Genomic DNA, 17950 nt, shown 5'->3' with positions numbered 1-17950 from the left:
GATGCTTTTTTTTTTCATTTTGATTATACCCTTCTCCACAGTCTCTTGGTGCCTCGACGTCTTGCCCCCTCCACCTGCGAAGAGAGCAGCTCAAGGAAGACGAAGGGGCGAGGCACACGTCGCTCTCTCAATAGCACCGCATTCCTCATCGCACATCTGCAGTGGGAAAGGAAGAAAAAGGGCGCGCGAGAGAGATGGACAGGAAAGGAAGATAGGAGGCAAGCATTAGCCCCAGCGGGAGAGAAAGGAAAAGAGACAAAACACAAGTCGCGAGGGAGGCGTCGACCGGCACATCTGAGAACGGAAACGCAGCATACTCACCACTTGGCTCATGACCGGCGCAGAAGAACCACCGCACGCGGGCAGAGACTCTTCATGTCGCCGAAGCACGTCTCCCCTTCGCGCCACTCCAGCGGTGCAGGCGGGAAGCCCGTCACAAAGCGCACCGTTGATGCATCCGTCGCGTCCGCCAACTCGTCCAGTGTCATTACAAAAAACGTGAGTTGATCCACAAGATCACTGCGCAGGAAGCGACGGTCATAGTGCTTGCCGGACGGGCAGCGCACACTGATCTGCACCGTCTCGTGGGTGGCCAGGTCGGTGGAGGGTTCATCATGCAGCTGACTTTTCGCTGCCTGCTTCGCAGACTCGCGCTGTCGCTGACGCTCCTCCTCCAGTGCGCGCTGCCGTGCTTCTTCGGCGGCCTGCCGAGCCCTATCTTCCGCCTCGAGTCGCTCGGCTGTCACGCGCTCCTCGGCGGCCCGTTGCGCAGCAGCCTCCCGCTCCGCAGCCGCACGACGCTCCTCCTCTTCCTTACGCAGCAGCTTCTCGAGCATGGCCCGATCTGCAGCCTCCATTGCGGAGGCGGCCTCGGCTTCAGCTATGCGTGCCTGCTCGCGCGCCTCACGCTCGGCAGCGAGGACGACGCCCTCGGCTAGATGTCCATCCCAGTCATCTGTGCATAGACGCCACTCGCGACAGAAGGTTTCGCGGCTGTGGTAACCTTGCAGACGCAGCACTACTGTGTTACCCACCAGCGCTGCTACAAACGGAAACGCATGGGCGCCAAGCTCCTCCGCCAGCAGCGTGCCCTCCGCATCTGCCACACTCGCCCCGAACAAAACGCTGCTCTCGTGCAGCAGGGCGATGATCTCGTCCGTGGCCAAAACCTCGCGCAGGTATGCCTCCGTGTTTTCGTGTTGAGGGCTGTGGAGGTACAAAACAAGGTAGCGCGAGTCATGCTGAGCGTGCCGCTTTGCCTCCTCCAGTGTACCCTGGAAGAAAGGGACCTTGAGCTTATACCTCTTCTCGACCTCGTGCACGAGCATTGTGACTGGTGCGTGTGAGAGGGATGTGGTACCCGTTAAGGGCCTCTCCACAGCTCTTTCTCCGAAGAACGATACAGACCAGCAGAGATCCAATAAGGAGAGCGCAACGCAAATCCACAAAGATCAAATGATGAGCAAGAAGCAATAGCGCCGGCACACATGCACACGCACAACACCACGTGGGTACTTATCCGGATGCTTATGTGGTTAACAAGAAGGAAAACTGACACAACGCTTCAGCGACAAGAGAGGAGCGGAGCAGCAGCGGAAAGAGAAAGAGAAACGGCGCGCCTGCTATGATAGGCACCTAATGTGATTACTGGGACTGTACGTAGACCCCTCAAAGCTAGAACGGAGTTGGGTACCCGATAAGCCGCAACAAACGTCGGAATGGCTTTGCCCCGGGTCTGGTGGCCTGCTACCGAGAGGGTGGATAGGTGCCGAGAAATGCACGCGCACCACCGCGCCTTGGGTACGTGTCGATGGGTCCACTATGGTTTTCCCTTTCGTCTTGCGTGATACAGCGTCTGGGACTGGCGAACGCGAACAGGCAAAACGTACGGCGTAAGTTCGTTTTCTAGCTGTGAGCGTACATATGGTTTGTTCTAGAATTCGGTAAAGCAGGAGGAGCACCCAGTGCATGGGGAGGGCGGGAAGAAGGAGAAGGGGCGTAGAGGAATGGCAAGAACGAGGGAAGAGGTAGTAAAAGCGCCACCAAACCCTGAAATGACATAATGAATGTTTGAGAGAGCGGATAAAAGACAAGAGCAGTCATCGACAAGTCTAGAGTGGGTGCCGGTAGGGCCAGAGAGACGCTGGGCCTGCATCATGAGCCCCTCTGCACGACCCACCTCTCCCTTATTATTACTCGGTTGGTCACTCGATTCTTGGCTCGCCCTTGCACATTCCACGGTGCAGCCCGAACACAGAACGAACGTGCTGTGTCCCTCCACCGATGGAAAGCTTCACCGCTCATCAAGGCTTGGATAGTGTCGCGGAAAATAGAAAATGGAATTCAAGCGAGAGCTGAACAAAGAGCACGACTCATCGGTGCGCACATGAAGGAGGACGACGGTACCGGGACGAAGACAAGTCAGGATATTGTGGGCGAGGCCGTATGAGTTGAAAGAAATGGAGCTAGAACTCTCCTCCTCTCACCACCTCCTTTAGTAATACCTTTGCGCAATCTAATCACTATCGGCTGAAGTGGCAAAGCCTTATCGCCCCCTAAACACAGTCATCCACCCACCCCATCCCACCCCCGAAAGAGTTTGCACAAGCGAAGCAGCGTACGACAGGAGTGTCAACTTTTTTCCATAAGGGCATTTGGCCAGTTGAGCTTCTAACCGCTTGAGGAGGCGGCACCAAACATGACAAGTGGCACGGCTGCCGCTGAGGTGGCCCTCAAACACCACACAGAGGGGCCTTTCCGCACCACAACTCTGCAGACGACCAGGAAGGGGAGGCAGGACGATGTCCGGCGAACCGTGGCAGCTCGAATGGAGGCCAAGAAAGCAGGGGAAATCGACGAAGGCAAGTAGCCAGTAGACCCCTTTCCTGGCCGTCGACGGGGGGGGCCTGGCAAAGACGCAGCTGACACAGCCGCTGGGCACGGTTCTTCGTGAGCAACACGCGGCGCTCTACAGCGAGGCGATTCCCTCCCCAACAATGACGCGAGCGGCAGGCGGGCGGGTGGGAGGAGGGCGCGCCTGTCTGCCAGGGCAGTGCATCGACTCGGACAGACCCGCCCATGTCAGTGCGGTGACGTGATCAGCGGTCTCACCAGCGGTTCTAGCGGGCCACTTGCGATAGTTGAGAGCTGCAGCTGATGCCAAGCGCCCTGCTGAGCTTCGACCTGGCGAAGGCGGTCATATTCACCTGGGCGTGCGGGCGGCAGGGGTGCGAGAGTGGAAGTGGTCAACCGCCTCAAGAGCCCCTGTGTTGGTAGAAGGGGGTGGGCCCACTCCACCTTCCCCTGCACGGGAGCCAGCCAGACCAATGCGATTGACCGATGTCGCCGGAGCTCTGAGCAGTGAGCGCCGAGAGGAGGTTGGGGCGAGAAACCAAGACGCACCCGCGTGCCCCGCTGCACCTCAAGGAGACGAAGACACCTCACAAGGAGCTCTCGAGAACCCAGCCGCGCGCCGCACTCGTCCTGAAGCTGGCGTGGCACTCCGCACGAAGGATGGGGCAATATCCGAGGGCTCGGAGAACATGCCGGCGACTTCAGTGTGCACATCTCACGACCCGCCATGGAAAGGGTGCGAAGCTCCGCGGGCCGTGTGCGACAGGGGCGCAGTTGCCGCGAGAGGGCCCGCTGACGAACCATAAGTACCTCACAGCGAAGCACTCGGCACACGCAGAGCCCCGAGCGGCGATGCTGTGTCTGCAGTCCCTGCTGTCAGAAGGGCTGGTTGGCGCCAGAGGCCGGACACTGCGCATCGAACCGGTCGCGGGTCAGTCTGCAATCGTGGCAGCGCAGGGGACGCACCACGGCCTCGGCGGAGTTGGAAGAGGCCACTGGCTTAACCGGCTGTGCGCACACACAAGAAGCCTCTACTTCTCAGAGGGAGCGTAGATGTGGTGCTCTTTTACATTGCAGTACAGCAAAACTTGGTGAATGGACTGCCGCGCAGCCTCTCCAAGGACTAGAGGCACCACTCGAGGTGTCACGCGCCGCGAGCCGCCGACGACTCGGCACTGCCTTTGCTCGGGCCTGAGAAATCTCCGCTATGCGGGCAGACACTTGAAAGGCTGTCTCCGCTCCTCGCAACGCGGTTTGGCGGGTGACGGACTTCTCTCAGCTCTTGTGTTTCTCTTGCAGTACTCGCCGCGGAATCAGCGCCCTTTAAAGCAGCCGTCTAGGAAGGGCCGCCACGGGAGCTTCTAGTGCGGTACTAAGCCCCTTTTTCACTATGCCCTTGCACCGTAATCCTACAGGGCCACCGCAAGTCGGTTCTGCTGTCGACATGCTGGGAAGCCACCCCTCCGCGAGGAACCCAGGAGTATCCTCCCTCAGTCTCCTTACTCCCACCGGTGCTGAAAGCACCGACAATGTGCAACGCACACAACACTGAACACGATACAAAGTGAAGCATTCATACACCCACACGCAGAGACCTACGACTGCGGATGGACAACATCTGGCCACTGGCCAAACGTCTGCTAGAAGGGCAAAGCTGACCGCCGAGTACAGCGAAGACGCGGCGAAATTTGCTCGACAAATGTGACGGAATGCTTAAGAGCCGTCAGTGGCTCTCCGGAACAGCAGCAATATGCACGTCACATTTTTCCCACTTTCACCTGGCCTCTACCTGCCCAATAGCGCGGTAATGAAAAGACAAAAGTGCGACAGTTGTTTGGGTGGGGGGAGCGTTATGCGTATGCGCATGGTCTGTCACGCTTGTAGTTGCTTATGGAAGTCGAGTGGCTGGCGCCAGAACGGTGACCCAAGTCGTCCGTCTTTGTCGTGTCTTTGCTCCGCCTAACCTTTGGACTTCGCTGCTATCACGTGCGTTGCACTGATCCCCCTTTTCCACACTGGCACTACCGTCAAGCATTACACCCACGCGTACACCGTTCATCGTTATGGATGCCTTTTGATAGCGCAGGGGGGGGCGGCCGCTGCGGAGATGAGGCGAGGAAGGGCAAAAAGCGCCTGCTTTGGCGAAATCAAGGAGTGCACGCACTATCAAGCGCAGCGCACCCAGACAGCCGATATTGGTCTCTTGCGTGTCATCGTGTGTGCCTTTGCTTCGCCCTTTCCTCTGAAAAGGCGTTGCGGGCGTCCTGTACCCCCTTGTTCCTTTTCGGGCTCTATACCAAAGTCAGGCCTGCAGGCTCGCTGCCCTCCATCAGGCCCGCGAGCCGTCAATCTCTCCAGTGGCATCCTTCATGATCCACTCAAATGCCGCCTCTGGAGTATCGACAAAGTGGATCGCGTTGATCTGATGGGAGGAGAGCTGGAGAGACTCAATGATGTCCTGGCAGTTCCCCTCCCAAGGAGTCACGAAACGCGACGATCACCGGCATCGGGAGGTCACCGGAGTGGATGAGCTTCTGCACCCAGATGGTCACCAACTCCTGCATCGTGCCTGTCGTTCTAGGCAAAATGATGATGTAGCGGGAACGAGTGGTAAGCTGCTCAATGCAGTGCGGCATGGGCGTCGAGCCCACCGTCTTGGTCAGGTACTTGTTCCCCTCCGTGAGGCGGCCAGGAAACAGCCCCTACACGACCATGACAACAACTTCGACTGACACAGCAGCAGAGCCTTCTGCTGCCGCGTCCTTCACCGCGCACGCGTCTTTGCTGGTGGCCTCCATGGAACCACCGTAGCCACCTGTGATGACAGCGAAGCCGTTCTAGGCGGTAAGATGACCAACATCCTCGGCTTGCTGCTACCGTGGCGTTTCAACCTCCGTGTGCGATCACCCGAAGATAACGACAGCGTGCTTCTCCGTGCGCGGATAGTCGGGAATGGGAGAAGTCATGGTTTGCCACCTTTCGATTGATTCGAAGAGCAGACCGATGGAGGTAAATCTGCAAAGCTGATATTTGCCAGCTTCTACGCGCGCTCGCCACAGCGAGGAGAGGCGAACGTCATGAGAGGAAGGGGGCTGTGGGTTAAAAAAGAGAAAGCAAAATCGTCGCAGTGACAGCGCCGCTGAGGATAGGGGGGCAGGGAGGGGGAGAAAACAGCGTGAAAATGCACACAAAAAGAGAATTAAGAGAGACACGTGTATGACACACAGCAGAGGCACGCGCAGCACACACACACAAAAGAAGTGACGGAAGTGGCGGGAATGAGCATGCGATAAGCACAGCACGAAAGAGTTGAAAGAAAAAAAAAGAACACAACCACCCCAGCTTAAAAGAAAGCCGCAAAGAGGAAACCTGCCCAGTAATCCGTCGATACTCTGCTGTGGCTCGGAGAGGCTGGTGCGTGCGTAGACCGTCAAGGAGGAGAGCAAAAAAGACAAAACGATGAGGAGACGAGCGAAGAAAGTCCGAATAGAGAGGTAAATAAAAACTTAAAAAGTTTGCAAAGCGGCGAGAGTCGCGCGCGGGGGAAGGGGAGAGGGTGTTGACAACAGCAAAAAGGGGGGAAAGACTGGGTAGAAAGGTTAGATGACGGCAGTGAGACGTGCTGGTGGCTGCCATACACGCAGGCACATGTACAGGCACATCTGTGTGGCATTGCATCAGCGGAGGGGACAGAAACACGAAGCGGCATGAAAACGAGGGTGTGGCAACAGAAGAAAAGCAGGAGAAAAAAAGGGACGTGCAGGTGGAGAGGAGCGTCGTAGGGAACAAACACAGCCAACCGGCATGGGGCGCTCGGTTTCGGAAAGAGGCACAGACGTTATCTGACGTGGAGTAGCATCTTAACGGTGCGGCGCTTCTGTCCGGGTAGGGGCGCCTTCTCATTTCGAAGGATAGGGGCACGAGAGGCGGCGGCCCAAGATAGCCCCTTGTGACTATCGGAGTGCTTTGCTTTCTTCGCTTGTGCGTGTGTGTGTGTGTGTGTGTGTGTGTGTGTGTGTTGGGGGGTGGGGTGTTAGGGCGCGCGTTGTATCAAGGCAACATCGTGACGAGCCATTCAGCACGGAAATACCTTGAAGGAGCGAGAAAAGAGAATACACAGGAAGTCTAGTTCGCGGCGCCCGCGCAACACACAGATGCACAGACAGTTCCTCTACCCCCTTCGCTGCTGTTGCTCCGCTAAGACTCCGCAGTCCGTGCTGTCGAGACGCACTGTGACCACACACACGCACCGGCATGAAACCATACTCCGCTCATTAATACTAGCTGGGTTGCTGAGTCGTGTGAAGAGCAACGGCGAATGTGCCACAGGCCTCATAGTCGATTGGAGAGAGAAGGGCGATAGTACACGCCATCGGCACCGAGAAGCGTCAACACATGAGCGGCAACGCAGAAACAAAAAGCGTAACGGAGCTGACTCTTCATGCCGCTCCATCGCCCACCTCTTGCGTGCTCTCCGGCGGCGCGCCTCTCATGCCTTCGGGGCTCCTATGTCCAACGTGTTCATGATCTGTCTCGCCACGGCGTCGGGCGGGGTGTCGATAACTGGGCCAAAGGCATCATGGCGCATCTCCGACTTTTTGTCCTCAATCTTGATTTCATCTTTGCCCGCCTCATCCTTCATGGCATGTAGGAAGGCATGGTAATCAAACTGACCTGGTCGCTTGTTGAATGTCTCTACCCATGTCTCGTACAGCCGGGGAAAGGTGTAGTACTTGAGCAGCATCTGGGTGATGAAGATGCAGTCGAGACGCTTGAAGACCTCGTCTTTGATTTCGCAGCGGACCAGCACCAGCCTCTTACTACGGGCCAGTTCAGTGAAGAACTGAATGGTCATGTGGATCTGCGCATTATCCTGCTTTTTTTGCCACTCCCCGAGAGGTGCGACGCCGACGAGGTCGTCCTTAAAGTTGGTTACGACGTTGAACAGTCCCTTGTCACGAAACACCGGGACCACAAAGTACGGCGACACCTTCAGCCGCGGCTCAAGGGCGTAGTACGCCTCAGACGAGATGGTGCGTCCCCAGTACTGGAGGAACTGCATGTGGTGATTGTTCCAAGTGGTCGCCACCTGTTGTGGGGTGGACACCTCGAAGAGGCTCAGCTTGCAGATTTCATCGAGCGACTTGCGACCAGGCCGCTTGAAGTAGCCCATGGACACGCGAGACGCACGCAGCATATCCTCGCTGCTCTAGGATGGGTATTGTGGTGCAGAGTGGGGAAAAGGGAGAAGGGAGAAGCGCAGTCAAGGTGCCGTGTAGCACCGAGCACTGCACAAGCCATAAAAAGAGAGGCAAAAGGAGGGTGGGCATAAATGAGGTGAGTGAGGGGTAGAGAAGCGGAGAGTGGTGATCCAGGTATCATGCAGCTGTCCAGGATGCCTCGTCGGTGTACGTGGGAGAAGGGAGACGGAGGTGGTGCACAGAGATCGGGTGAGCTCACGCACGAGCGGTCATGTGGGTTCAGAGCGTTCACACGCCGTGCCTCGCAGCTCTATCTCGCGGGCAAGAGATGCAGAGACGCTGTTAAACCTCTTTTCGTTCTCCCTCCTCTTCTCGGTCTTCCGCAGCGTGCTCGTGGCTTGGGACAGACAGTGTCCAAGGACGGAAAAAGGAGAACGGCCTTCCACGGCCTGCTGAGCATCTAGGCAAACACAAAAGAAAAATGGTGTCGCTCTGGTCCACCAGTGGCCGTCTAAGTCCAGAAAAGGGGGGAAGAGAGGGGAGGCGGGCGTCAAAGGAGCACAAGGAAAACAAACAAAAAGCGGCAAACACAACGTGCAAGGGGGGGGCACACACACACACACCATCGGCAAGGTGAAGGTGCTTCGCTTGCACGACCACACAAGCCGTTGCCCATGGCCCACCATTAGCAGCCCAACGCGCCTCGGCTTTTTGGTTCTTCCCTTGCCGGTGCTTCTCAGTGAAACACCGCTCGTCGAGGTGCGCTGGAGCTGTTAAGTGGGTACATCTTTGGTGTCTGGTGCATCCTGCTGCTCGCTGTCGCGGTGCGGTAAAGTCGCTCATGGTTTATACTCGAGCACCGCGAGGAAGCCACGGAGCCGCACGGACTTTCGCGATCGCTACTATCTGCCCACAAGCTGGACCCTCGTTGCGGCAACGAGTGTGCAGAGGATGCCCGTGAGCCGTGCGGCATATGACCACTGCTGCTCCGCCGCTGTGGCTTTTGAGACTTCTCTGGTCGGCCACCAGTGCGACCATGCGGCGCAGGTGAGTCGCCTCCCCCGTCTCTCGCGCTGCTGCTACCATCGCCTCTGTGGCTGCGTGATCGATACCGAAGAGAAACTGTTGCGGTGGAGGAAGCTGGATCCGACGGCAGCGGTGGCGTGTCGAACCGCGTAGAGTGACGCCGGTGTGTTGAAGATGAAGGCGCGCGCTGCGCATGAGTGCCGCGCAAAGCGGCTGATGGAGATGTCGGAGACATCAGCGGCCGCCCACATCGCGTCGCTGATGCACGAGACGCGGTGCCGCCTGCCCATCGCTGCCTGCTGTAGGGCGGCCGCGACGACACTCCGGTGTTGCAGTCGTGTGATTCGCGAGAGAGAGACCGCAGGTACGGGTTCTCGCTGCGGCAGTGGCTGCTGGTGGGCCGGTGAGCACTACCCCTGCCGCCGCCGATAGCGTTAGCGGGGTGCAAAAAACGACGCTGACTTTGCGTGCGCTGTAAAGCACGCCGAGTCAACTGCTGACTCTCTAGCGCCTCCTGCAGCTGCACTCGCAACTCTGCGTTTTTGGCTCTGAGCTTCTCCGCATCCGCAGCGAGTTGAACTTGGTGCTGGAAGTCCTCGCACAGCCGCTGCATCTCGTGCATCTTCTGCCGGCTCAGCTGCACCAGTGCCTCGTTCTCCCGCCTCAGCTTCGCATTTTCGGACTCAAGCCGGGTAAGACAGGCTCGGGCGCGGAGAAGATCGTTGCGAAGGGCCTCCGCCTCTGATGCAGGCACCGACGCAGCTGTCGAAAGAGAGGCGCTCACTACAGAGGGCTCTAAGGTCGCCTTAGCTAGGTTGGCTGGAGAGGCACTCGCCGTATCCTTGCGTGCGTGCATGGCGCCGCCGGCTCCCTCTACAGAGGCCTCCTCCGTGCCATCAGGGAGGAGGGGGATAGGAAAGATGGCACGTGTGAAGTCGACGTCGTAGTCCAGCGTCAAGAAGCGCTGCTCTAAAACTTCACTGGCGATGTCCTCGTCCAGCTCAATCACCGTGTCGCCGACAGCGGTGCGAATATACTCTTTGCCAGTGTTGGCCATGACGCCACTTCCAGTCATTGCTAAAGAAGCTAAGGCAGCTGAGTCGATGTTTAGCTCGCCGGTGCGTCTCGCACTCGATGGCTGAGCCTCAGCGCCGTGCGCGGTCCGGGACGGAGGTGCCTGTCGCTGCACATCCCGCTGAATGCGCTCCTTCATCTCTGCTACCGTCTCCACAAAAAAGTGCAAGCACGGGGAGCGACCAATGAGCGCGTCGTAGAGCATCTGCACAAAATTCGTGAAGGATTTGCGGACGCCAGCGGATGTTGTCAGTGCAAGTACATCCATTTCTGTGAGTGAAGCAGCGAGCAGCAGTGGATGAACTGCGGAGAAGGGCATCAGAGGCCCAGTGACTGCGGTAACGAGCGCCTTGTCACAGCCGCTGTCATCGGCGGCCAACGCGCCCCCTTTGATTGGTATTAGTGCGTTCCTCGTGACGTTAAGGCGCAGCAGCTTTTGGGTCGCATCCGAGGAAAACTGCACCACGTAGCGACCACATGGAGAGTACACAGTGCACTCGGACATGATCTACACTCGGGGTGGAGCCTTCGCAAGCGTTGTAGAGTGCGTGCTGGGAAATTGGAATAGGGCAGTCACGCTCACCCAGGCCCGGAGAGGAAGACTAGTGGTCTTCAACTCAAACGTAGAAACGGGGTCAGCTTTCTCTCGCTGATCAATGAATCAGGAAAGGACGGGAGAAGACGGTGGTGGGGACACAACAAGTAGGGCACGGCAGTCAGAGCACATGCACAGTATGACGAAGATGAGAAGTAAAGAGGAAGAGGAATTGTAGAGACAGTGAAGCCCAGGCTCCCCACTCACGTGCCAGCGCACAGTCCCGTTCTCCTCGTAGCGCAGCATGAGCGGCATCGCCTGCTCCACGTGCAGTCAGCTAAAGATACCGGCGCCATATATATATATATATCCACCAAGGAGTGTGGTGTGGTGAAGACGGACTTAGTCGCTTTCTGTCGTTGGTGGATTTCTTCTGTGACAGTGCGGTGTCAGAGCACGGCGACTTGCCGCCGCAGTCACTCGTGTCTGCTCACGATGCATGCAGCACAGCTGGCATGCGCATAAACGACGCTTCTCTGGACGGCAAGAGAAATGGAGAAGAGAACAGTGCATGGGCATCTGGGAAGACAACGCGCATACCTACGTGCGTGTGCTGAAGAGAGGGGAACAGAAGATGTGCACCACGGCGTGCTTTGCTGGTCGTCTTCTCTGCGATGCCGGCACCCCTTTCATCATGGGCTCACACCAGCACTCGACCCTCCTTGCTGCTTTTGCGGTACACAACCACCGTCTCCGGCGCCACAGCGTCATTCACGATCCGCTCCAGTGACTCCGCGACAAAGTTGTTCGAGTCGTTCTCTCTGATGAGCGGCGCCGCCGTCGGCTGCTGCCACCGTGACAGAACACCAACCGGAATCGCCACCGCCGATCCCACAGGGTGGGTGCTGCGGTCGAGAAGGTAGAGTCGTGCGGCCTGTCCTTGGGGGGACGCGGCCTCCACGACATGCCCTACCGCAGCGTCCCGCGCTATGTCGAGGAATGGAGGCGGGTAGAAGAGCGGGTGTCCGAAGTGGTGCCGTTCCTGCTCAAAGTACTCCGCCCACGCTTCAGCGCGCAGCTGGTGGTAGAGCCGCAGCACCTCCAGGGCAACTGACGGGTGGCAATCAGTGATATCAGCAAAATTCGTCGCACTTGCGTGCAATGCACAGCCATGCGTGCCTCCATCAGGTACTGCTGGGCAAGTTGTCGACGTCGGTGGAGGCGAAGAGCAGAAGGATGACGTCGCAGTGCTCTCCTCTGCACCCTCCGCATTCACTGGGGCAGCAGAAGCGCTCTTGACGGGTGAGCAGGAAGGAGATGAGGTTTGTTCCTCTGCAGCCGCGTCATCGCGCGTGTCGACTTGGTGTTGGTGGTTACTGATTACCCCAGCGGATACCAGTAACTTCCTTATGCGTGTCCACTCCCGTGCGAAGGCGCGCTCGACTGTGCATGAGAGAGCTGCATCGAACTGCGGGTTACGCACCACCTCCATCCCCATAGCACAGTCGAGGTGACAGTAGTAGTTATATGCCTTGTCGATCCGTGCCGCCGCGGAGCGGAGCTCTTGCGGCGACGGCAGCAGAGTCGCATGCGAGGAGTCGCGACTGAGTGGTGGGGAAACTGATAAACCTGATGGCGCGACAAGAACAGCGGTGGCCTTAGGCGAGCCCGCGGTGCCCTCGCCATCGTGTGACGCCGGTGCAGTACTCGACATCCGCCGGTTCTTCGCAGAGACCGGAACCGTGTTGGACAAACCGACAGTACCACCCCCGGCACCAGTTGTGGCTGTCGACACCACAGCTACCTCATCATAGAGCCACTCATTTGAGTAGACATCCCGGGCACAGGTTATATGCGTGCGAGATCCGCAGGCGTCGCACATGAGAGTGGGCACGTCAGCAAGCCCCTGTCCACACACGGAGCACAGACAGTAGAAGCAGTGCGCTGACGCGCTCTCTGTCATGTCGGAAACAGTTGCATCAACCGAATCTGCGCCGCCGAGCACGTTTGTTATGGGAGGCGTAAGCGATACTACCTTGTTCGCCACTGGGGTCCCCGGCACGCGACCCACTGAGCACGTGCACGGCGTCTGCCTCATCCCCTTACTTGCTGGGTTTGTGTGTGTGCACCGGCGGTCCCGTTCGTCGGCCTCTCGTGTCTCGCCTGCAGCTCCCGTATCAGCGAGGCCTGTGCTTGCGGGGTGAGGGTGGACAAAAGCGCATGGGGGGTGGGGGAAGACAGCACATACAGAGAAACGAGAAAGCAGAGGTTGGAAGGATGAGTAATGGTAGTTGTTGATGAGAAATGACTGGAACTCAAGGCAGATGCCGCAACGGGAAGGAAGAAACCGACTTCGAGGACAAGCAAAGTGCGATGAAGCCAACCGCAATGCATGAATAGATCGAAGGTGTGAAAGCTCAAGAGGACTCACGAGTGGTGCTGCGCTGCGCGAGCCTTCACCCATGCCTCCCTCTCTGAGGTGGCGAGTCATCACTACAGCATTTCTTGATCGTTTTTCTTTTTCGGTATGGATGGGTGATCTCAGAGCGCATGTGTATCATTAGTGCGGGTGTGGGTGGGTGTACATCTAGCGGTAGGAGGGCAGTGCTTAAGCTCGTCGCGTAGCACCGAACTGAAAACAAGAGATCCTGGACGGACCCCACCACTCACCTCCCTCCTCCTCCCTTTCCTACGCACGCTCGAGGCGTAAGAAAAAGGGAAGGGGGTGTGGCGTGAGGGCGAGGGGTGACCTATCGAAAAAGAGGCGCAATACGGCCCATAGAGAACAAGACGGCTGATAAGTCACCCTACACAAACGTCGCCCCTTGTATCTTCCTCAGCAGCGACTGCAGCTGCAGCGACTGGCTCGTGAGGAAGTCTCTTGCGGGGCTAAGGAGCACTGATTCATAAAACAGCGGCTCCACCCTCACTCCACACGCCGCAGCAGCAGCGCCTGCCGAAGTGGCTATGCTGGAAGCCACGATGTGGCACCACAAAAGAAAGAGCACAAGCCAGGCGTGGTGGCTCGCTCGCAGACGAGACCGTCGCCTCTCGTTAACAGCAGATGCGTCATCAGCCTCAATGGGGTGCATCTCAGCCAAGACTCGTGACGGCGAACAGGATGGCTCAGCAGTCTGTGAGGAGAGGAAAAGCAACGCATGCACAAATTTGACTTGGGACGAGGACACAGGCACGGAAGCGACGGCCGCGGCCGCCTCGCAATCGTAGAGGCATTTGGACTTGTCGAGCTGTGCGAAGGGAGTATTCACCAAGTCCGTGGGGTCAAGCTCGTAGGCCTGCTGAAGTACCGCTGCGTATACGCACTGGAAGGCGCTCTCGCTCTCCTGCTCCCAAAACGACCAGATCGCAGGTACTGCCAGAGAGATCGACTCGTCCGGTGCTGTCCTGAGTGCTTTGTCCGGATTAGCCGCAACCGACCTCGACTGGAAGAGAGCCGCCCACTGCCGCACTGCCTCTAGCCACTCACCCTCCTCGGTCATTCGGCGCTCCTCACGCACGCGCACCTCATCAGTGAGGTAGCGTATGTACGTCTTGTCGTCGGCTTTGCTGGTGGCGCTCTTGTTCTCCTTCGCTCCGGAGGTATTACCTGCGGGTGTGGGGGCAGAATGCAGTACATGTGGTGCTGCTTCTTGCTGTTGCGGACAATACTCGTGTTCCCGTACACGACTGTATACGGTCTGAAGGAGCACGTAGTCCTCCGTTCGCAGCACGCACAGTCGCGCAACGGCGTCGACGAGGTCAGCCGCCGGTGGGTCGAGCATCTCTGTGCGAGTGCGCCTCCCTACTTTTATAGATTTGTATCACCTGCGGGTGCGCAACATAAGGGTCCATGTAGCGGGTGGCGTCTATGATGTCAATTCTGTGAGCTTTCGTGAACAGGAATAAGGGTGGAGGAGAAGGCAAATGACTACGTTGCAACAGAATACGATAGAGAAAGAGAACGACAGAGAAGAACACGACACACACAAAGATGCGTGAAGACCGCACATGGAGAGGGGAGCGGAAGGCATGGTAATTGGGGCGCACGCGCACCTGAGCACATGGGACATGCACCTATACGTGTGTGTCTGCGCGCAGACACGCGTCGGCATCGCGGATGTGTTTGTGTAGTACGTTTTTTTTCTTTTACTCAAATAAAATCAAAAGGAGCGGAAAACGAACGAAAGAACTGGAAAGACGTCGAACGTGACTAGTGGTGCTTCTTCGTCGCGTGGCGAAGTGCCTCCTCCATCTTCGAGCGCTTCTTTTTGGCCGCCGTGAAGTCGCCGAGGCGCTTCTTGCAGTACTTGAGTGCACGCTTCTCCTTGCCGACACGCAGGAACTCCTGAACACGCTTCTCCAGCGGAGAAAGGCCGACGAGGTCCGCAATGATGGCCTTCACAGCGCGCAGGCGCTTGTGGGGCACAGCAAAGCGGTCGTTGGACGACGGCTGGCGCGGGCGGCGGGTCGTCACATGGCCCTTGTTGAAGCCGGCAATAATGCCGGTGCGGGGGGTAGGAGCAGACATTCGTTCTTTTCTTGAGGTGTTGTTGTTTTTTCAGCGATGAAGGCTCGTTGCGGCGTTAGGCCAGTGGACAGCACGTATGCAGCGGAGGTGGCGGCAATCATGCAGCACCATCGACGCAAGGTGGGTGTACGCACGAGATGTGAACGCGTGTGTGGGTGTGAGTAGAGTGAAGGGATACCGACAGCGAGAGTGGCAAGCAAAGCATCACAATGCAGCGATAGAGAGAAGAATAAGGAAAAATTGAAGGAGACGCAGCGGTAAGAAAAACATGAGTGCCTCAAACCCCTTGCACGAGTGGCAGCGTGCGAATGATGCGCGAGAACGGAAGGGGACAAGAAGGGAGAGTGCGAATGCACCTACCCCTCCCCCGCCCTCCCACAGTGATATTGTTCGCAAAGAAAAAGAGGGAGGAGAGCGCAGTCCGAGAGACAAAAAAAAAACAGACAGTTGCGACGCAACAAGCAGGAAACGAGGCGTAGCTGTGCCTCGCTACCATCACTTGTCACGATCGGCCCCTCCCCTCCTCTCCTCCACTCTTCGAACGCGCACACACACGTATTCTACCCCTCTTGAATGTAATGCTTCGACCGCTGCTGCCTTAACGACGGATTGCCACAACGGAGAGACAATGTTCTTCCCAGCAGATCGTATAGGAGGCACACAGGGTTGCATGCATGTCCGTGTCTAAGCGAATAGCGCTTCACTTGTTCTTCTTTGGGGGTAAAGAGATCACATAACGAAAAAGGAAAAATATAAAGCGAAAAGACGCCGAAACGCCATGTCAGAACTACAGCGGAGACGGTCACACCGGGCACACGTGTAAGCGGAGAGTGAGAGTTCAAGCACGCACAACGACCCACCACGACCTCCTCTTCCATTGCCGTCCCTCGCAAAAGCGAGACGTGAAAAGAGGAAGTAGCCCCGTGTTGCCTCAGCAGCCTCGCTGACGCTGAACCCTGGATGGGTTGCTTAACGCTTGCGCAGGAACACGATGCGGTTGTTGCGGCGCCACGCAGCGCGGTATGACGGGCGCAGCTTGGAGGCCTTATGGCCCTTGTGGCGCAGACCACGGTGCTTGCGACCAGCAGAGGTCAGACCGCGTTGCTCACGGTGCTTGTGCACAGAGTTGACGATCCAGTTGATGCGGGGATCGCGGCGGATGGTCTTGCACATCGGGTCTACGGCAATGACCTCATACCACTTGAACGTGGAGTCCATATTCACCCAGTACGAGTTCAGCACGCGCAGGTTGCCGAAGCGCTTGCCCAGACGCTGCTCCGCAACGGCTTGGTTGTTCTTGTTCAGCTTCATGCCGAGCACACCGCTGGTCTTCGGCTTACCGTATGTGATACCTTTGTGGGCTGGACGTTTGCGGCCACCACGGCGCACGCGCACGCGGAACACGCAGAAGCCCTGCTTTGTCTTGTAGCCAAGCATGCGGGCCTTCTCCGGGCGCGTGGGGCGGCGCAGGCGCACCACCGTATGCTGGTGACGGTACTCCCACGAGCGGATACGCTGGATGAAGCGCATCACATCGGAAGACTTCTTCTTCCACAGCTCGTTCAAGTACATGAATGCACCCATTGTTTCTATCACTGGCGCTGTCGCTCTGTCATGCGGCGATGTTGCAAGTCAGAGTGCAGCACCGTCAAGGAAAAGTTAAGACAGAAAAAGAGCACCACAGAGAAGTAAAGGGGTGCAAGAGGGGAGGAGGGGGGGAAGGAAAATGAGGGGGGAGCGGGTGAGAGGCAAAGGCGAGAAAGATAAGGAGAGAGATCAGTACAAGTGGGTGCCAAAGACGAAGCAAAAAGAACGAGATGACTTTAGCGCCGCAGCAGCACCGTTCAACGCGTATCCTACAGAAGCCTACGTACGGCGGGTTGGGTTGACAACCTCAAAGGCCTTCCATGCGTGACCATTTCCTTTTCGTCCTACAAGATAGCAGACGTCGGTGGAACATGAAGGAGGCATCTGCCTTTTCCCTCTCTTCTCCAGAGAGAGGACATGCCCGTCCACATCAACGCTGACAAGTCAAGCGAAGAAGGATGGCAGAGTCACACAGACCTCCCTCAGCACGGTGAAAATCCTTTTCGATTTCTCACAGTCCCTGGCCACACTGCACTTCGCTTGTGTTTCTCCCTTTTACTTTTTCGGAGGCACACCACTGACACAGCCTGCGCAGGTGTGCAAATCAGTAAAATATAAAAACAGTAGTGAAGACTGTAGAGCACATACACACCCGCCGCCCTAGCACACAGAAAAACATGTACGCGGCGCTTTCAGAGTGGCGCACCAACTTCCACCATAAGTCCAGTGGCGCCAATGCGCGCCGAACAGCGATTAAAAGAGAGGTAGCGGCATTCGGCAGCACAAAGCTATCAAAGAACATGCGAAGAAGACACAACAGCCCCCACATAGCGGACAATGGGCTCACTTGCCAAGGCGTTCGCGAATGGCGGCGACCTTCGCCTTCGCGGCGGCCCTCTTCTCCGCGCCGCTCATCTTCTTCGTCTTGTAGCTCTTGTGCTTGGCGCCCTCCTTCTTCGCCTTCTTCGGCAGCGACTTCGACGGGTCCGCGCGGATCGCCGCGTGTGCCTTCTTGTACATGCACTCGATGCTCTCTGGCGCAACCTTCGCCTCCATGTACTTCGAGAACTGCACGCACTTCTCGTCAGGGTTCGAGCTCGCCTCCTCCTTCACCTGCTTCAGGTACTCCGCAACGTGCTTGCCAAA

General features: G+C 57.5%; 7 protein-coding genes and 1 pseudogene across 7 annotated transcripts; all 8 read right to left on the bottom strand.

Moving 5' to 3' along the window:
• Window positions 1-329: 329 nt before the first annotated feature.
• LPMP_341810 (hypothetical protein) lies at window positions 330-1328 on the bottom strand (the record flags this gene model as incomplete). The annotated part of the gene is made up of 1 exon (XM_010704305.1): window positions 330-1328. The coding sequence occupies one exon, from the start codon at window positions 1326-1328 to the stop codon at window positions 330-332; it is 999 nt and encodes a 332-aa protein (XP_010702607.1).
• A 3972-nt stretch (window positions 1329-5300) lies between these two features.
• LPMP_341800 lies at window positions 5301-5819 on the bottom strand (annotated as a pseudogene).
• Window positions 5820-7342: 1523 nt separating this feature from the next.
• Window positions 7343-8050, bottom strand: LPMP_341790 (hypothetical protein; the record flags this gene model as incomplete). Its single annotated transcript, XM_010704304.1, has 1 exon — window positions 7343-8050. One exon carries the CDS (start codon window positions 8048-8050, stop codon window positions 7343-7345), a length of 708 nt encoding a protein of 235 aa, XP_010702606.1.
• A 740-nt stretch (window positions 8051-8790) lies between these two features.
• Window positions 8791-10659, bottom strand: LPMP_341780 (hypothetical protein; the record flags this gene model as incomplete). Its single annotated transcript, XM_010704303.1, has 1 exon — window positions 8791-10659. One exon carries the CDS (start codon window positions 10657-10659, stop codon window positions 8791-8793), a length of 1869 nt encoding a protein of 622 aa, XP_010702605.1.
• Window positions 10660-11389: 730 nt separating this feature from the next.
• LPMP_341770 (hypothetical protein) lies at window positions 11390-12571 on the bottom strand (the record flags this gene model as incomplete). Its single annotated transcript, XM_010704302.1, has 1 exon — window positions 11390-12571. The coding sequence occupies one exon, from the start codon at window positions 12569-12571 to the stop codon at window positions 11390-11392; it is 1182 nt and encodes a 393-aa protein (XP_010702604.1).
• Window positions 12572-13496: 925 nt separating this feature from the next.
• Window positions 13497-14471, bottom strand: LPMP_341760 (hypothetical protein; the record flags this gene model as incomplete). The annotated part of the gene is made up of 1 exon (XM_010704301.1): window positions 13497-14471. The coding sequence occupies one exon, from the start codon at window positions 14469-14471 to the stop codon at window positions 13497-13499; it is 975 nt and encodes a 324-aa protein (XP_010702603.1).
• A 428-nt stretch (window positions 14472-14899) lies between these two features.
• Window positions 14900-15217, bottom strand: LPMP_341750 (60S Ribosomal protein L36, putative; the record flags this gene model as incomplete). Its single annotated transcript, XM_010704300.1, has 1 exon — window positions 14900-15217. The coding sequence occupies one exon, from the start codon at window positions 15215-15217 to the stop codon at window positions 14900-14902; it is 318 nt and encodes a 105-aa protein (XP_010702602.1).
• Window positions 15218-16186: 969 nt separating this feature from the next.
• On the bottom strand, window positions 16187-16789 carry LPMP_341740 (ribosomal protein L15, putative; the record flags this gene model as incomplete). The annotated part of the gene is made up of 1 exon (XM_010704299.1): window positions 16187-16789. One exon carries the CDS (start codon window positions 16787-16789, stop codon window positions 16187-16189), a length of 603 nt encoding a protein of 200 aa, XP_010702601.1.
• Between the last annotated feature and the right edge of the window lie 1161 nt (window positions 16790-17950).

The sequence above is a fragment of the Leishmania panamensis genome (assembly GCF_000755165.1).
Source record: "Leishmania panamensis strain MHOM/PA/94/PSC-1 chromosome 34 sequence".
Lineage (NCBI taxonomy): Eukaryota > Euglenozoa > Kinetoplastea > Trypanosomatida > Trypanosomatidae > Leishmania > Leishmania panamensis.
Note: the sequence above shows the minus strand (reverse complement) of the source record. Positions and strands in the feature narration are given on the sequence as shown.